Source organism: Rissa tridactyla, chromosome 3, assembly GCF_028500815.1.
Source record: "Rissa tridactyla isolate bRisTri1 chromosome 3, bRisTri1.patW.cur.20221130, whole genome shotgun sequence".
In the NCBI taxonomy this organism is placed as follows: domain Eukaryota; kingdom Metazoa; phylum Chordata; class Aves; order Charadriiformes; family Laridae; genus Rissa; species Rissa tridactyla.
Genome location: NC_071468.1, coordinates 103,288,800 through 103,306,290, shown reverse-complemented (window position 1 = coordinate 103,306,290; position 17,491 = coordinate 103,288,800). Strand labels below are relative to the sequence as shown.

The following is a 17,491-nucleotide window of genomic DNA, read 5'->3' as shown; positions in this document are numbered from 1 at the left end:
AAAACCTCTATTTCTAAGCAAATGTTAATGATTTACTCAACCATTCATATTTACAAATGTCTAACTTTCTCTGTCAAACCGTGTAAGTACAAAAGCAGTAAGCAGTGTGTTTAAAAAATCCAAAAGGAAACAGAAAGCAAAGATAGTTGAATATTTCTCTTTGTTCAAAGTAGAAACTGACTGACAGCTTGTTATAGACAATTTGCACTGGGTTTACATATGCTACTGTAATGTTGTTTAGTTCCATGTATAACATCCGAAAATGATGTCATCTTACCAGAAAAAAATGGAAAAAAATGCAAAAGGGAAGACTGTATTATGAGCACAGGCTCACAGGCTTTATGAGCTATCTAAAATAAATTACTATTCACATTTGTACATGGCAAGCAGCAATAGCTGCTAACCCCCCTGCTGTTAAATAGTATGATACTGACAATGGTAACTGATGACTGAGTTCAGAAGAAAACAATACTGGCAATGAAAATTTCTTAGAAGTGGGCTCTTGTTCTGGCTGAAAGTCTCCAGTGACTTGTAATCATGTTTACAAAGAAATTTAGTCAAAAATTGACAAAAGGAATATTGTCCTCTATCACACAGGATTTTCACTGGTGCTAAGCATGGGTCTCATAATTTAATATTCTAAGTAAATTTATTGTGGAATGTTTTGCTTGGCAAAGAGTGAGTGAATGTCTATATACAATGGACAGTGTGTAGAAACCCTGTATATTTTTACCAGCATCTTAGTCATCCATAACACCCTAGTGCAAAAAAATTGTGCATTAACGTTTTGCAATATAACGGCTGATTGGGAAATTGGCAAACTGCCCTATGTATGAGATACACTGTAAGCTTTTTTTGTTTTTTAATTTTAGCAAGATTTCAATGGTAAAGCATTTGCAGGTGTATGCAACCTCAAGGAAGGTTGTCTTCTTCAAGAGAGCTTTATTTCTTCAGAATATTCCCGGGGATAATCTGTGGTGCTATCATTTGTTACAGTACTCAAAGGATTTATCCAAGTGCCCAGAAGAATGCATTGAAAGGCATCCAGCCACATACAAATATGAAAGTCTGAGGCATTAAATATGAAAAATTGGCATGACTTGGCAGTCTTCCTTAAAGTGTGCCTTGATTTGAAGCAGATGCAGCCAGGCATTTTGATCCAACTTCAGATGAAAAAATATTCTTTGTCTGATCCCCAGAAGACTGACACGTTTTTACCAGAAAATTTAGCTGCATGTAGGCTGACAGAAGATGTTAAAGATTACAGCAGCAAAGCCAAGAGAAAGGGAAACTGGTATATGGCACCAAAGGAATTACTGCTTGTCCATCAGAGGTATGGCTATGAATCAGTCATATTGGGCACTGAAGGCTATACCACTGTACAAACTGTGTTCAGAGTCGTATCAAACCTCACAGCCTTTGCTTCTGTGGGTTTTAAGTTTGTGTCATACATGGGATTTTCAAATGAAGCCTGTCCATTACTGTTTTCATGTCCAGCATACCCATTGTATTGTACTTTTGGTCTTGTTCTGGGAAAAAAAAAAGACAAGAAATCGTTAGTAACCCTTAAAAATAAACATTTTACACTTACTGTAATTTTTATCTATAATGCTTCCATCCTGTCTAAACAAGTTGCACAACTCAGTCTAGAAGTGATAGAAGGAGCTCATACAGGATGTTGAAGAACTTAAAAAGTAAGAGAAATCTGTCTGGAAGTTATTTTTCGTTGCATGAAGAGAAGAACTCGAATTCCTAACGGGCAAACTGATGCTACAAAGCACAGAGACAATGTACGCAAAATACAGGTATGCATTTTCCACTATAAAAGTGTCAAAAATATGACAACTTCATAGCTTGTTGTTACTGCCAAAACTGTCAGCCAAAAGTAAAGCAACGTACAATAAAAATTATGATATATTCTGATAACATTTTCAGTTTTAGAATGCTGACCATAAAAGAATCCTTATACAGAGCGGAAACACTTATTCCAGTTTTACTAAATTAACACCTTACCAATTTATAAAAATATATATATATGCTTGTCTTTCTAAAGTATTGATATTAATGTCAAAACTACACTAGCATCTTTAATATGATTAATTTAATTTGATCCCCATCAAGCATATTCCAATTCACTTTCCTGCAGATTTGGGATTTTACCCACACTTTTACAGTATACCTAGGAAGGCAACTGGATCATCTGTGCAAATGTTCTGACGAAGATTGACACAAACTGTCAGTTTAAAAGACTTGAATGGAGTAGATGACTAGGTGGACATAGAAAGATGAGAGTGAGTGGCTCCTAATCCATCCTTTCAATAGGATCTTGGGTTTTAGACAAGATAAACACCAACAGATTTCATTGACTTAGAGATTTTCAAGCAGAGGTAGATAGAACGGTTTAGTAATTTGCTGCTATCAGCTGTTTATTACCATTCCAGAGCAGGAAGTGTTGCACCAGTCAAGTGCTGTAACAGGTCTCCTGGGTACTACTACATCTAAGTCAGTGCAAAGTCAGCCAGCGCAGCTTCAATCAGGCAACTCTTGCACTGACATGGCAAGTGTCCAGAATATATTCCACTGCCAGTGCTAGTAACCTTCAGATAAGGGTCAGTAATTTCAGTTATTGCAGATAGATCTGCCATAGCATGCCTGCTTACCTCCATAAATACTTCCAGCAACAAACACTACTAAATACCTTGACACAGATTTTCTATGTCCAAACATATGCAATCCGATTGATTGAATCCTAACTAATATTCACGTAAATTTTGACATTTGAATATCAAAGGGTAGAAAGAATTATCATTCAATAAACAGTCTTCTATTTTGGATAGTGTTTTACCACCATAAAGAACATATCAAAACTTCCAGGATATTCACATTTTTATGCAAAGTTCTGCTAGAACATATTAAGCCAATAATTAAATGAAAAATAAAACAGGATTGTGCAGACTTTCTGATATATCCACTAAAATGATATCCTAGTATATTATATTTTACTACTTTCACCTTAAATCTCTTAGCATCTAAAGTACCTAAACAAATACATAAAGGAGATTCAATGTATAATTTTATACATGTAATTCAAATAGGGCAAGTCAACCAATAGGTAATAAGTCAACAAAGTGCAAAATGTAGATGCTTGGTGCTTAATAAACTTAAAACAGTTTAGAAAAGAATCTCATGATAAAACTTCAGAAAAGTGTTCCTGAAAAAAAATCTTTTTTAGAAGATGATACTGTTTTGGATAGCGTTATCACTTATTAAATTATTACTGGAAAGATGTCGGTAATGGAAACTGACAATCTACAAATAATTTTTTACTCATAAATATGTCCTTTTCTGCATATTTTCATTTTAGAAGTAACAAAATGTGCTTAGAAATCTTAACTAGGAGCTTTCCTAAGTGTAAGTAATTAAATATATTTTTATTTTGTTCAGAAAGACTGAGATGCTGTCTTCATTCTGGAAGCAATCCCTGTCTGTCAGATAAAAGTTACAGAAACTGTGTAAAAAAGGTTTAACAACCCTGGTTCTGATTAGATGGTATTAATCTGACATAGGCACAGCAGAAACATCCATAAAATCATCCCCTAAGAAGACCTTCGAATTCTCTGCTAGAGAGAGCCTCTAGGGGCATAACTACTATCACATCATTGTGAAAATTTCATGTTGTTATTCTGCTCATTAAAGTAATTTCAAGAAAGTGCCTTCAAAAGTCACATATTCTGTCCTCTTTCCTTTGGAACATCCTTTGTTTTAAAGAGAATAAAGGTGACCTAAAGTTACTTTACATCAGTAATCAATTTATTAATTTTCTGATTACCATATGACACTGATAATTCCTCTAAAAATTGTGGTTTAATGGAAGAAATTGTTTGAATCATACATATCTAATGCATTGAAATTAGGCTAAGGTAGGCAGAACTTCAATGCTGCACCAGCAGAACCATAAACACTGGAATTACAGCTGCTCATCTGAAGCTTAAATTTTATCTCTCTTAAATACATTTATATCTCTTCTAAATAGAAAACAGAATCTCCGCTGCTCACTTAGGACACAACAAACTTCACAGAATAAACCCCTACGTACCCCTATGTCACAATCCACTTTTATTAATTTTTCTTAGGGTTTGCTTCCTATTTCTAAGAGCAAAGTAACAACAATGTTCCCTTTATGTTCCATCTCTTCAACCCATCTGAATGCCTGCTGTTTAGGTTCCCCCCATTGCAGAGGAGCTACCTGAGAATGCCAATCTCTAGGCACCAAAAAGGCATCTTACAATACCACGTTCTGAGACAGAGTTCATAGCTCTTCCTGAGCAGTTTTTTCAACAAAAGGCTATATTACATTTCAGGACATGTATCATTTTAACTGGAGTTCACAAGTTCAAGCCCCACTGCAATTTCTTTCTCCTAAATCATCTAATGCTGAGATAGGTAGACAGTCTAGTCTATCACAGGGCAATGGTGGACTTCAGTTTGTCCACGTGATTTCTTATAATCATGAAATCCTCTTGGTATCATGATTACAGGACAAAAGTTTTAAGAGCATGTTATTAAAAATCAGCCTTTTTTTTAAACACCATTTTGCAGGTCAGAGACTATTGTACCTCAGTACAAAAATATAAGAATTGTTCCAGAAAGCTCTAGAAAATAGCACTCAGAATGAACAAATGTTCAATAGATACATAGATATCAGCTTTTAACACAAATTCAGACAAGCTGGTTGGATTTATTATATTATCTAATGACATATAAAAGTTTCATATGAGCTGAAGTGATGCCAATTCTAGTAGCATCCACTAGCTTATTCAGCATGTACTGTAAGTAGTCTCATTATAGGCTGTTCCCTCATGGGATTTATGGATTTTTCAGCTTGCATAATTAATACTCATAAGCATTTTGAAAGAAGCAGCATACATTCAACTTAATAAAGCATTAAAATGAAAGAATAAAACATGTGACCTGAGATTTCAATCTGATTCAACCTAACGAACCAAGAAGGTTGACAGATCTTTGCTCCCTAACACGATGACTCATTTTTCTAATTGTTCGGCATTAAGAACTGCCCTGCACTGAACCCCTTCACGGGAATACTTAGAAATTTTTGTCTTTCTGGAGAAAAGATATTCTTGCAAGCTTTAGTATTCTGCTGTCTAGTTACACTTACCTATCAAAATTAAAACAAAAAGCTTATTAAGTTGCGGAATAAATAACATTTACAATACCTGTGTTTGTAGAGGTAAAATGCAAACCCTGATAATATTAGAGCAAAGAATGGTACCAGGATGGCAGCTGCAACAGAACTGCTGTTTGTACCATAGTAGTGATTTGAAAGGTCTGTGTCTGCACTTAAAGGACCTGAAATGAAACAAAAAGGGTAGAAATAAAATTCCCAGGTTTTCTATCTCACAGTTCTCTCTTTATTAAAGAATACAAGAAAATGGTGTCTTGATAAAATAATCGTATTTAAAAACATGAATAAAATAGCATGCATTATAAATGTTGTTAAAACCACTTAATAATGTACCAATAACTATCAAAATGACCTGAAAACAGTAGTCAGCAAGTAAAATAGTTATGAACTACACCTCTCTCACGAGTCACTAATTTAATAAATTTAAGCCATTTACCTTCTTCAAAAAAAAATATATTATTAATACTGCACAAAATATTCTATGCTTGCAGCCTTAACATTCAGCTGAGAAACAAGCAGCAACGTGAGACCACATCAGACATGAAAAAGGAAGAGAGAACTGAGGTAACTGCAATAAACCACGATGGTTCTGCTCAGCTCCCAGGTCCGTGCACCTGCGTGCATGTCTTGGCTGCTTTACAGCCTGCCTTTAGGGGTGAAACACGAGCATGTTTTAGAGCCTGTGGCAGCTACGTTTGGATTGGAATAAAACTGAGGTGCAGGGAATGCAAAGGCATGGCCTCGCCAGGTTCCTGTTGTGGACAAGCAGATAACCCGGACTGTAAGGCATTTTGCAGAACACATTTTTTCATCAGTATAAAGACAAGTATTATTAAATCGCTTAATAATTGTCCAACTTGACAATACAAATTGTGAAGGATGAAAATTTTAAAGCAAAAATTATAGAAAATTTAATAGGAGACACTGGTATTTACCACTCAAAAATGCTCCAACCCACCAGTACACACCGTCTCAAACAGCACGACTTCCTCATTGATGGCAACAGCATCAATCAGTGTTTTTAGGGCACTGGCACAGACCAGTTAGATAGCAGAGACACAGCCATTGTGCTGCTTTCAGCAGTCTACTGAAATATCTAAATAAGTTGCAAAACTGAGGCAGAAACAAACATTTCTCCTATGACTTCTTGCAGTTCAAGCTCAATGCAAAAGAGGAACAAGGTACGTTTTTGTTCTGTTAGATATTTTTAAAACTTGTATGTTTCAATTGCTAAGATCATAATACATTTTCTGCAATTCATTTTACAAAATGTATTAATTAATTACAAAATTAAATTACAAAATTGTATTAAATTGCCATTGGAGAAATGTTGACCAGGTTTTGACTGTGCATTGGGTGTGCTTTTCATTATGGAAGAGAATCGTTGCTGCAATTCTGGATAATCAGAGTTTTCTTCATGTATGAGACTCAATTTAACTAAAACACAGTTGGGTCTACCCATTACAATCATTTTCAGAGTTGTTTGTGATTACACATATCCTGATGTGAACTTTGTATTTATTCTGGCAGCGTTATTATGATGAGAAATAGGAAAGCCTATTGTACTGCTCTAATTTAGGTATTAATTGCTTCCACAGCTTAAAAAACAAAAGTGGAAATAACTGCATGCTAATATACCAAAAAAATAAAATAAATAAAAAAAGAGTGCAAAAATAGTTTCTTTTTCTTTTCATTAAAAAAACTATACTTTGTCACTGGGAAACATGTTATTTAATAGAGGGATATTCAGTAAGATTTCGCAGAATATCAGGGGTTTCTTTAGCCTCCTGAAAACAGCAACAGTGAAATCATTATTGTGCAAGCTTCTCTGGAGACATTCAAAACCCGCCTGGATGTATTCCTGTGCAATCTGCTCTAGGTGACCCTGCTCTGGCAGGGGGTTGATCTCTGAAGATGATCTATTCCGATCCCTACCATTCTGTGATTCTGTGTACTTCTACCCTTCAGAGGGCTACTGAGTTCTGTCCTTTATACATACTAGAAAATAATACTTTTTGAAAGATAATATTCATTAAGAGCATTTCCTTATCATTGTTTGGAGCTTTCAAATACATTTCCCCTGTAACTCCTAGGCCAGGAGTTTCAACTGTCTGGTATTAGTAGAGCACGGCTCAGTTTTACTAAGAGAACTGCTGTTGAAGTGGGAGAAAATGTGACAGTGAAAGCCATGCAAGATAAGAAAAGTAGAATTACAGGTAGAAGAGTAATTTCTGAGACAAGGACGGTTAGCTGCTCAAGGATTTCAGAGAATAAATACCAACACAGAAAGCAAGTCAGCAGCTTCCAAGGAGCAACAGAGACTGGACCTGACTGATAACTGCTGGATAGCAAGGACTCTTTGGGTACCTCATTGCTTATGAGGAGTATATTAACATATAGTCTCATAACTCATTAGTTCTAGCTATCTATTTGTGCATTAGCTAATGCACAATCATTTTGTACTCTGAAGCTGTGAGTATCCTGTTTAGATGTAGAGTTTCTTTGGGAATGAGGAAAGCTGTGCTAAAAGATCTGGAGAGGAAGGATGACACCTTTATAGAGTGAAATTTTCATTTCACATCTCATGATGTTCAACGCTTTTAAGAGTTGATCAATTTCAAGAAATGAACATGTATTTCACAGGCATTGATCAAATATATCACAGATGCAAATTAATTATTCATCTTTCATATTTCTTGAAAATATTTGTTATCTCAATCTGGATAAACTGAAAAAGTACTTTGAAGAAAAAAAAAGGAGGGAGAAGTGGGTCATTGTATTTACGCAGAGGAAATAAATATAGGAAAAGAATCACTTGGTGAAGCAAGTTTCTCTTCTTACAAAGCCACCTTTTCATACAATTTTAAAGTACAGTCCAGATTGGAATGAACAAGGCCAAGACTTTAGAATAAACATGTTCTAGAACTGTAGTGGTGAGGCACAGGCACTCAGAAATTACAGAAACTGAACGTAGCCACAGACTTGCAGCTAAAAGCTGCAAATTTTTAACTTCCAGTTATTAAAACATAACAAAACAAGCAAAAGCCCCCAGCAATGACTGATTACTTGGTGAAACAGGTTAAATAATTTGTTGTCACAACTTGGACCCCTTAAACAGGCTCAGATACAGTTCTAAGTCTTTTGTCAAACTGACAACAGAGATCTTTTTGCCCTATGGGTTATTCTATAAGAATACAAGAAAACTTATGAAAGGGGATAAACAGTACTTAGAAACAAAAGTTCTTTCTGTTTTCTAGTCATTAAGTCCCAAGACTAGGCGTATCCACTGAACCTGGTCTTTCTCTAGTACTGTGTGATAGGGAATTCTTCATCAAATAGGTTGGTCTTTCACAGTTAACCAAGCATTTCTCAGTAAATGCTGTTTTTGAAGTATGCTTGCAGGTGAAAAATTTCATATTACATTATGTATGCACCAGTGCATACATAGTTTATGCATACTTCTGGCTTAGTGTAAAGGCAGCAAATAATTTAACTTCCTGCAGAAAGAGAAATATGTTAAGTCTTCAGCTGGAGGACACACGAGATCATTACCTCAGCAGAATATTCAGGAACAGAATAGCTTTTAAAAACAAAGCAAGTTACCCTTGAATATGAGAGGGTATGGACAATTATGACCTGTGTTGCCTGGAAATTTGCTGTTTCCTTTTGGCTGTAGGTTATTCAATAGAGAACAAGCAACCTATACAAAATCAGTGCCTATTTAGCAATCACATAAAGAAATCCAATAGAGAGAGTATCTGCATTTGTAGCAAGCTCTTTGCTGAAGATGAGAGGCCCTCAGCCTAAGAACGCAACTGTAACTTAGACACTTTGGCTCCTTACTAGCCTTGGGAATATACAAACTGAGCTCTCATATTGCAACTCTGAACAGTGATACGGACCATGCTTTCCACTACTGTAGTATACACCCACTGGAGAATGCTGTCACTGTTGAATTGTCATTCTGCTTTTTCTTCATTTACCCCCATGAGTTACTCATTTCACTGTTAAAACACACGAATCCAAACTCTTATTGGGTACCTGGCAAACCATGGATATCTTTTTTGGCTTGTTTTAAGGAAAAAAAAAAAACAACAACACAGAAACCCCACCCCCTCCAAACAAAACCAAGGAACCATACTCTCACTGCTTTGAGATATCAAAGGCTGCTAAAAAAGACAGATGTTTGAACAAATCTTGATGCTCCGCGTTTACAGTGTGCTTGTTAAAATCAGAAAGAAAGAGCAGCTTAGATATTACAGTCATAACGGCTACACAAAAGTACAGGCAAACAATCTGTCCCACACGAGTTTTCTCTGAAGAATGAAATTGTATTTGGCTTCAGTAATTGGCAGTTCTTAGGCTGAGACTCTGAAGAGTAAGGTTTCTGCCTCTTGTGACTAAACATACATAGCGATCTGAGAACTGGCCAAGACACGAAAATCCATAGGATAACTGCTATTACAGCAGCTAATAGAGCAAAGAAATACAAGGGAGACTCGGCAGAACTTTAAAGGGCACTGGGTAAAGCACCGATGAGGTTAACACAATCAAGGCAATTTACAAAATGTAGATACAATCTGGTGTAGATATATTGGCTAGGCTGCCTCCTCCTCCTCGCCCATGCTTTGCTGCCTATATACTGTGCTTCGACCACTCTGCAGTAGTTCCAGGATCAGGAAATAAAGATGTCTACACTTGGTATTTGCCAAAACTATTTTATGGATAAATATTTCATGAGTAAATGTTTTATTAGTTTTTATGACAAAATTATTTTATGAATAAAATAACTAGTTTTTCACCAGCTGCTGGGGCACTTGGGTCCACAGCTGTAATATATACCTCAATCACTCATTTCATATTTTTGGCAACAAAACAAAATTGTATCTAAATACATATACATGAAACATCCATCAGCAGCAAGCACCTTCCAAAGGACACTATTAAAATCAGTGTTGATTCTGCCCTTTTAATTTCCTATATGATTCTGACTGCTATTTATAAATTTGAGTAGAAAATATCTTTGCATTGCATGATACCCCTGTTACTTTCAAAACGACATTCACAGAAAAGCAAGCAGTTGCAAAGGCATTCTCTTTAAGAGCATCCTGTAATCATCTTATTAGGTAGCTATAAAAGAAAACATGAGATAGTAACATGTTAAGCAGAGTTAAATTGTGATTTGAACTGTATATTTCAAATATGCGTATTACATTATATTTTTTTATATTATTCATGGCATAAAAAAACCATGCCTACTTCAGCTAGATAGCCAAGTCATTTGTTGAATTCACTCTTGCAAGACCCAAAAAGATTAAACATATTAAATCTCTATGAATGCATTTACCTTGTCTTTGGAGCATAAATTTTCCAAAGTCTTTTCCATGTATATCACCTTGATAGGTAAAAACACCTCTTTCAAGCCCTGATGATACCTAGAAGATGTTGAAACATAAAAAAAGATTTCTGAAATAAATAAGTAATAATGTTTAGCCATTTGTTTTTCTGACTTAGCGTAGATATATGGAGCCCAAATTTTCCCTTTTATTCTTTAAAATAGTGAATTCTTTATGCTTATACAATATTTATCATTTTAAGTTTGCAACAGTATTAAACAAAGTTTCAAAATAACACCTGGAATGACTTTAACTATCCGATGGATATTCCTGGGTTTTAAAATTCTTCAACTTGCATATACATAATTGAATTAGTATATGGATATAGAAGTTCACTGAATTCTCATATTTTAAATTATTTTTCATAGAAAGCATCATGATGCACAAAGGAGAACTACAAAGAGACAATAACTCTCTTTTTCTTCAAGATTAAATGTAATTTTATTGCAACGAACTATTTACCAAACAACAAAGTATTTCTAAGGGTCAATTTCCCACTCTTATCTCGGAAAACAAGGCGAAAACATGGCAAAATATGCTGATTCACTCCACCTTCCCCTTCGTAAACTAAAAATTCTAATGAGAGTGTGGTAGATAGACATTTGTATACATATTTTTGAAAAGAAAAATAATGCAATCTCTACACTGACATCTAGAGTGCTGTATTCCATATTTGTAATATAAAAAGTTGGATAGAGTTATGTAGGAAGTCACAAACGACTTCAAAGTTTAAACTCAGCAAACTTTATCCATAGGGGTCTGATTACTTACATAACCATCCAGCGCCCAGTTGTCGTTTTCAAACTTGCTTACAAAAATGTCACTAGGTCCTTTAATCTGAAAAACTTTCAAGAGCAAATGGGCTTCTTCTTTCTTATAAACACCTATTAATAAAAAGGAGGTAAACACATGCCTTTAAAACAATTTTTCAACTAGTTTGTTCAAATATCCTTTCAAAGCTAAGTGTATCACTTTAGGACTAAAATATTTTGTGGAAAACAAAATTTAAAGTGCTGTAATAACAGGATCTCATTTTACTGATCTTTTGCCCACATTGTATTTGATAACAGGATGCAAAAATGGTTTTGTACTGTTTCATTTTATAAGTAAATAGGAAAGAATATTTGTCTTTTCATAAAGTATTTCAATAATTCTAAATACGGATAGAATTCCTTGCCTGAAATTTCCTTGAACTGGGAAAAATTGGGTTTACTCACATCACAACAGTATATTGTTATAGTAAATATCAATAGTGCAGTGAAAGAAAATTTACTGTACTGAAATTCTCTCTGAACTCTTGACCTTAAAAGCTGGTAATGCTCTTTTCAAATATAACTGTGATCAGAGGCTAAATCATAACTTCACAGTCAGATCTGCAGAAAGGAATACACGATGTTGATTAAAAAATACGCATCGTTTACTAAGTTATTCAATTATCTGTGCCTATTTTATGTTATACCATTATCAAAACCATATTGTTTTAAAGCAAATATTAATCACTATTGAATAATGGAGCTTTTCAATGGTACAGTTCTTGTAATGCCTACATGCACTTTGTCTGCCACTTCAATATTACCTGGGAGTTCAACGCATCACTACTGTCCAACAGTCCAAGATTAAAAAACCCTACCTCAGTATTTATTTGAAATGTAAGGGGAAAGATAGATGGGTGACCGCATATAAATTGACTGAAATCTGTGCAGACCATTCCATTAGGACCTTTCCCTTTGCAAAATAAGCAGAAAAAGATTTTTAAGGAAAACCAAACTTTTTGTTGCTTTTTGTGTTTGGTAGAAAATATAACAAAACTAAACAAATGAAAAAATTAAAAGAACAGCTTTTTAAACACCAAATTCTGAACCTACCTGATAGTTTGAGTTGGATGTTGGATGCCTCAATGAATGTGGCATTCACTTTGCTGCTTGTAGTATTGAACCAATCAACAGTCAGAGTAGCAGGCTGTCTTTTTCCTAAATATTCATAAAACCCTTTCCAGAGTGAATTTATGAAAAACACGTCTGAGGGAACTAAATAGAAGTGGGCAGAAAAGAAACAAGGAAACGAGTAAACTACAACAAAGTATCAATCTTCCTAGCCATACTTACGCTGTTCATTTTTTCTGTTACAGCATCAATCCACTATTCTAAAGAGGTATTATAGTAAAAATTTTACAAAAGTAAAGACAATATATCTAATGACCTTTACACACAATTGCCCATAATATACTACACCTGTCTGTTACAATATATATTCTTAAATAACCTCACACTTCATAGCTTATGTGCTTCAGTAAATGTCCTCAGGACTATCAGAAATAATGGACTCTTCCCCTAAAGCCTTGTAGCCTTAAGGTATGAAGAAATAAAGAATAATATTCTGAAGTCAGGGATTCCTGGAAGGAGACACTGTCTTAGGCCATCCCTTTTCTTTCATGAATCTATTAAAGCAGCACTGTGTGTGATTTTCAACCGAATATCAACTGAAATCACTGATTTCCATATACACAAGGCTTTTTTTTTAGTCATTTTTAGACTCCACATCTTTTCTCCATACAATATTACTGCACCTCTGAACAGTGAAGTTGCCAGAGCAGGCAACTTTTTTGGTTTAAAATAAGGGTCTGTTTCTCAGAAACTGCAGTTTGAATAATCTGAAGTAAAAACCCTATAAAACGAAGCATGAATTATAGGAAGAAGTATATGTATTTGGGTCATTTATTTGATGTTATTGGTATTTTTCCTCTGTACAGAAAAAATAAATGATTTACAGGTCATTAAATGTTGTATTTTAAATATCTAGCTAAATCACCAACAGAGTAGAAAAAGTCTCTCTTATTCAATAGTATTTGCAATATCAACATTAATTAAAAAAGAAACACAGATGAGAAAAAAATTCTTAGGAGAAAATATGTTCATTTTATGTCAGATACATTTACAGGGTCCTACATGTCTTGAACATTCATTTCTCCCCTACACATTGCAATATTTCTCCCACATAGTTTGCTGTTATAAACTCCAGGGAGGACTTCCTTCAAACATGATGGTTAAGTTAAACAAATAGTTAAGTTGGCCAAAAAAGACCAACCCCCCTCCCCCCTCCTGGCCAGGCAGCACCCAGTGTTTCCTGGCAGCTTCTGGCAAGTGAAAATAGAGGTTTTTCTACTTAGTTCTAAGATTTTTCTAGCATTACAATTTGAGAAGTAAAGCTTAAAAACCACAATAAAACTTTGTAAAAAAGAACCGTTTAACCAAACACATGATATCTTGACAAAATGGCAGCCCTAGCAACAATTAAAATTCACCCTTACTATCCATGATCACTACAAATGGTACTTGCTAAATAGCTGAAGACTGACATTAGAAGAGTGTTTCACGCTCTTCTAAGTGAACCCTTAATATAAATTATTGGATTTTTTTTTTTGCATTTTATCGAATTCTGAGCACTTGTAAAGACAGCTGTCAATATTTAAGGAAATTTATCAGTGTAGGTATCCTGTGTATCCATTTTGAATAAATTCCATGGATACCTCCTCCTCCACCTAATCGCTGATTGCAAAGATTCCGTGATTCCGTGAAAAAGAAACCCATGTCAATAATACCATGTATTTCCAATAAAAAATACTGACAGGCAGTACATCTGAAAGTCTGATGACTGATTAGCTGTTGACTGTCATATTATTACACTTCCTGCTATGCATTTCATAAAGAGGAAGGATAATAACTTCTTCAGTGCCTTTTGCCTTCAAACTGTGCAAAAGCCACAAGTAAATTTCAATTGGTATCTCACAGTACTTAGAATTCATATATTTTCGGCAAATATATGAATTCTTTAAAGGGTCTTTCAGACTCTTTTTCCTAGGTGCTCATTGCTTTGCTACAATAGTGACATACAGTGCATTTGAAACCTAGCATTTTAAAAATGTTAAAATTATTTTTATTTGCCTTTGCTTTTAATTAAAATTTTGTGTCTGAAGTTATTCTCATGAAGGTGACCATCTACTATTACTGGTATGAACCTGGCAAGTACTATGTAAGACTTTTACAAAGGAGCAGACGTCATACTACTTTTGTCACATTCAACATCTTCAGTATCTAGTTTCTCTAACCACTCTAACTGTCAATAATAGCTGTTAATCTTTGCTAAATAGTACTGTTGACTCAGTATTTAGAGAGTTTGCACTTGCTGCAGATGGACAGAATCAGTAGGGAAAGAAAATAGCAAAATACATTTTTGCTTCCTCAGTCTTGTTTTTGTAAAAGGTTAAAATGCAAGTGCTGCAGTCCCATGGATGCTGCTGAGGAATCGGAGTGGCTCTGACCAATTCTGCCGAGCTTTTGCAATGTCCCTGCCTTTCCCACCCACTGTGGAAAAAATGCAGAATGAGAAAAATGAACTGGGTATTATTACACTAATACTGCACCAACTGCGGATTCTCCTCAGAATGTGACAGATGGGGAAGTCCATGGCTACTCATTAAAACAGCTTCCAAACTATTTTTGCCAAGACTGCACAAAGCAGTGAGAACCATGGGAACCCGAGTATTTCTTAAACTTCACATGGGTATTGCGAGAATTCTTCAGTTGCCATTCAGTTACAATTTACAGCACTGTAAAACTGATAGTTACTATTGCTTATGAAAACATTAACTCTGGGGGAACAAAAGCAATTTAATAAACAATAATAAACATAATTTATATTCAGATATTCAAAGGTGGGATATCAGAACATGAATCTATTCTGTTACAAAAACTCTAGTTTAGCAATATTAGCTTCACCCCATTTAAAATACAGATAGCAGCAAATGGAATTCCACCAAAAGCCAAGATAACAAGGTAAAGTAAATGTGCCAAAGTATACAGTGATCTATACTAAAGAGAATTCACAATTTAAACAGACATAATAATAGTTAAGACTTGATTTTCAAAAACAGCTTAGAAGTTTTCCTTGTTAATTACTGTCATTTGTTACACAGTTTTTGTTCTCTTCTTAACACATTGGCATTTTGAATCATAACATTTCTTTTTTTTAAAAAAATGCCTTCCAAATAGTACTTACTTATCAGAACTAGTTATAAGGGACATGACGTGGTGTGAATTGATACTGATGCTCTGCATACTGAATGTATTTGGAGACTTGGTCTGTATTTTAATTTGGCATTGAAACTTCAAAACCTGTGTGGTAGCAGATTAATGTATACCTTAGGTGTTCGGTGATGTGAATCCTCCAATAAATGAAGACTGTATATTAATTAAAATGAACACATTATATCCTGTGTTATTGTGAGTCTGTAGAAGTAATGCTTTTGAGAAGAACTCATTTATGGTTTCACCTGACACTCTCAGTAATAAACTCACCAGGAAGGTTAATTATTAGCAGAAATACCTTTTTATCCCATCTACTCTACAGAGTCCTTCTGTGAACTGCCATGAGTGTGAACCATTAATCTTATTTTCCCTGCAGCTTGCTACAATTCAGAATACAGAGTTGCAAGCTCATTTATTTGGTGAGAACTCTGTTCATTGCTAAATAAGTTAGTAAAGAAAAAAAAAAGGTCTTTTATTTTCTGAAAATGATTGAAACTGAAAGACCTACATCAAGGATTCCTCAGATGCATTTGTCTATTTTGTCACTGACAGAAGGAAAAGGTTAACTGCACCCATGTTCATGAGGAGGCACAGAAAAGGAGCAGTAATGTTTGCCTACTGCTGGTGGTCAACACAGCTTGGGAAACTCTATCTTAGAGTACCTTGAGAGTTTCCATGAACTGAAGGCCATCAAAATGTCCAAAACTGGTTCTGGGTTTGTTGTTTTGATTTTTTTGGTTTCTTACAACACTTGCAATGTAAAGGGCAGAACTCTGAGTGAACCAAATCCCTGCAATTATAGTCTACGCTCATTATAAGGCTCTCCATTATAGCAATCTCTCTGATATAAAACTACTTCAAATCTGGGTTTTGTGTATATATGCTTTATCGTTTTGGTTTGACAGGGCTTTTTGTGCACTTCACAAAAATGGTACAGTAGAAACTGAAAAAATGTTGTTTGGGAAAGAATTTCATAGAATAGGTTTTACATGGCACTAGTTATAGCTATTAAGAAAGACCTCAACATTTATATTCCTTGGAAATGAGTAATAAATACTTAAGTTAAATATTGGAAATAGTTTTATTATCCATAACAATCTAGGGTGTAAATAAATTTGATTTATTTAGATCTAAAACTCTTCTTGTATACAAACCTGGAGTTTTAGTTATTGTTTCATTAACTTCTCTCACTCCTTTACCTACAAGTAAAAAGACAAATTATCATTTTCATGAACATATTTGTTGGTTGTTTTTTTTTTTTTAATAGAATGTTAAAACAATGCCTGATGGATGCAATCATCACTTATCTAATAGAGCCATATTTAAAACAGAAATAACTGGTCTTGAATACTTTACATGTTAAAACCTATACACTTACACAAAACTATCAGAAAATAATTTAGGTAAACAACATTTTTACTGTGGAAAGTTGTCTGGCTAGCCACGTATTTCATATATTTAGGCCTAAAATTTTTATATCAGTCCCAGTGCTATAAAAGAGAGCCTTATAGAGGGGACAGATACTATATCTAATTATGAATAATAGGATATTAAATATAGCAAAAATTGTGTTAATAGGGATTGACACATTTATGACACAAACCAGCAAAAGCGAGATAGCTGGATTAAAATGACAGGATCAGATATCATGGGAAAGGATCACAACTGGTGTCATTTGCTATGTTTCTGGTACACTCAGCAGAGTTATGTCCATTGACCCCAGATCAAGTTCTGGCCTCATATCATTAGCCACTTTAAAAAGGCTAATATCCTGTAGGAAGATTTGATCTTGCATGTTTGTTTTTTTT

The 17,491-nt window shown here is 34.7% G+C and overlaps 1 protein-coding gene across 1 annotated transcript in view; it reads right to left on the bottom strand.

Annotated features, from left to right (window-relative positions):
- Positions 1–883: 883 nt before the first annotated feature.
- CSMD1 (CUB and Sushi multiple domains 1) overlaps positions 884–17,491 on the bottom strand; it is a 1,189,318-nt gene continuing 1,172,710 nt past the window's right edge. Inside the window, exons 65-70 of the mRNA XM_054196719.1 lie at positions 16,838–16,882; positions 12,465–12,626; positions 11,371–11,483; positions 10,551–10,638; positions 5,235–5,367; positions 884–1,529 (exon numbers count right to left, since the gene is read on the bottom strand). Of these exons, the coding sequence (XP_054052694.1) occupies positions 1,370–1,529; positions 5,235–5,367; positions 10,551–10,638; positions 11,371–11,483; positions 12,465–12,626; positions 16,838–16,882 (701 nt within the window). The 3' untranslated portion in view covers positions 884–1,369. The remainder of the gene's footprint in view (positions 1,530–5,234; positions 5,368–10,550; positions 10,639–11,370; positions 11,484–12,464; positions 12,627–16,837; positions 16,883–17,491) is intronic.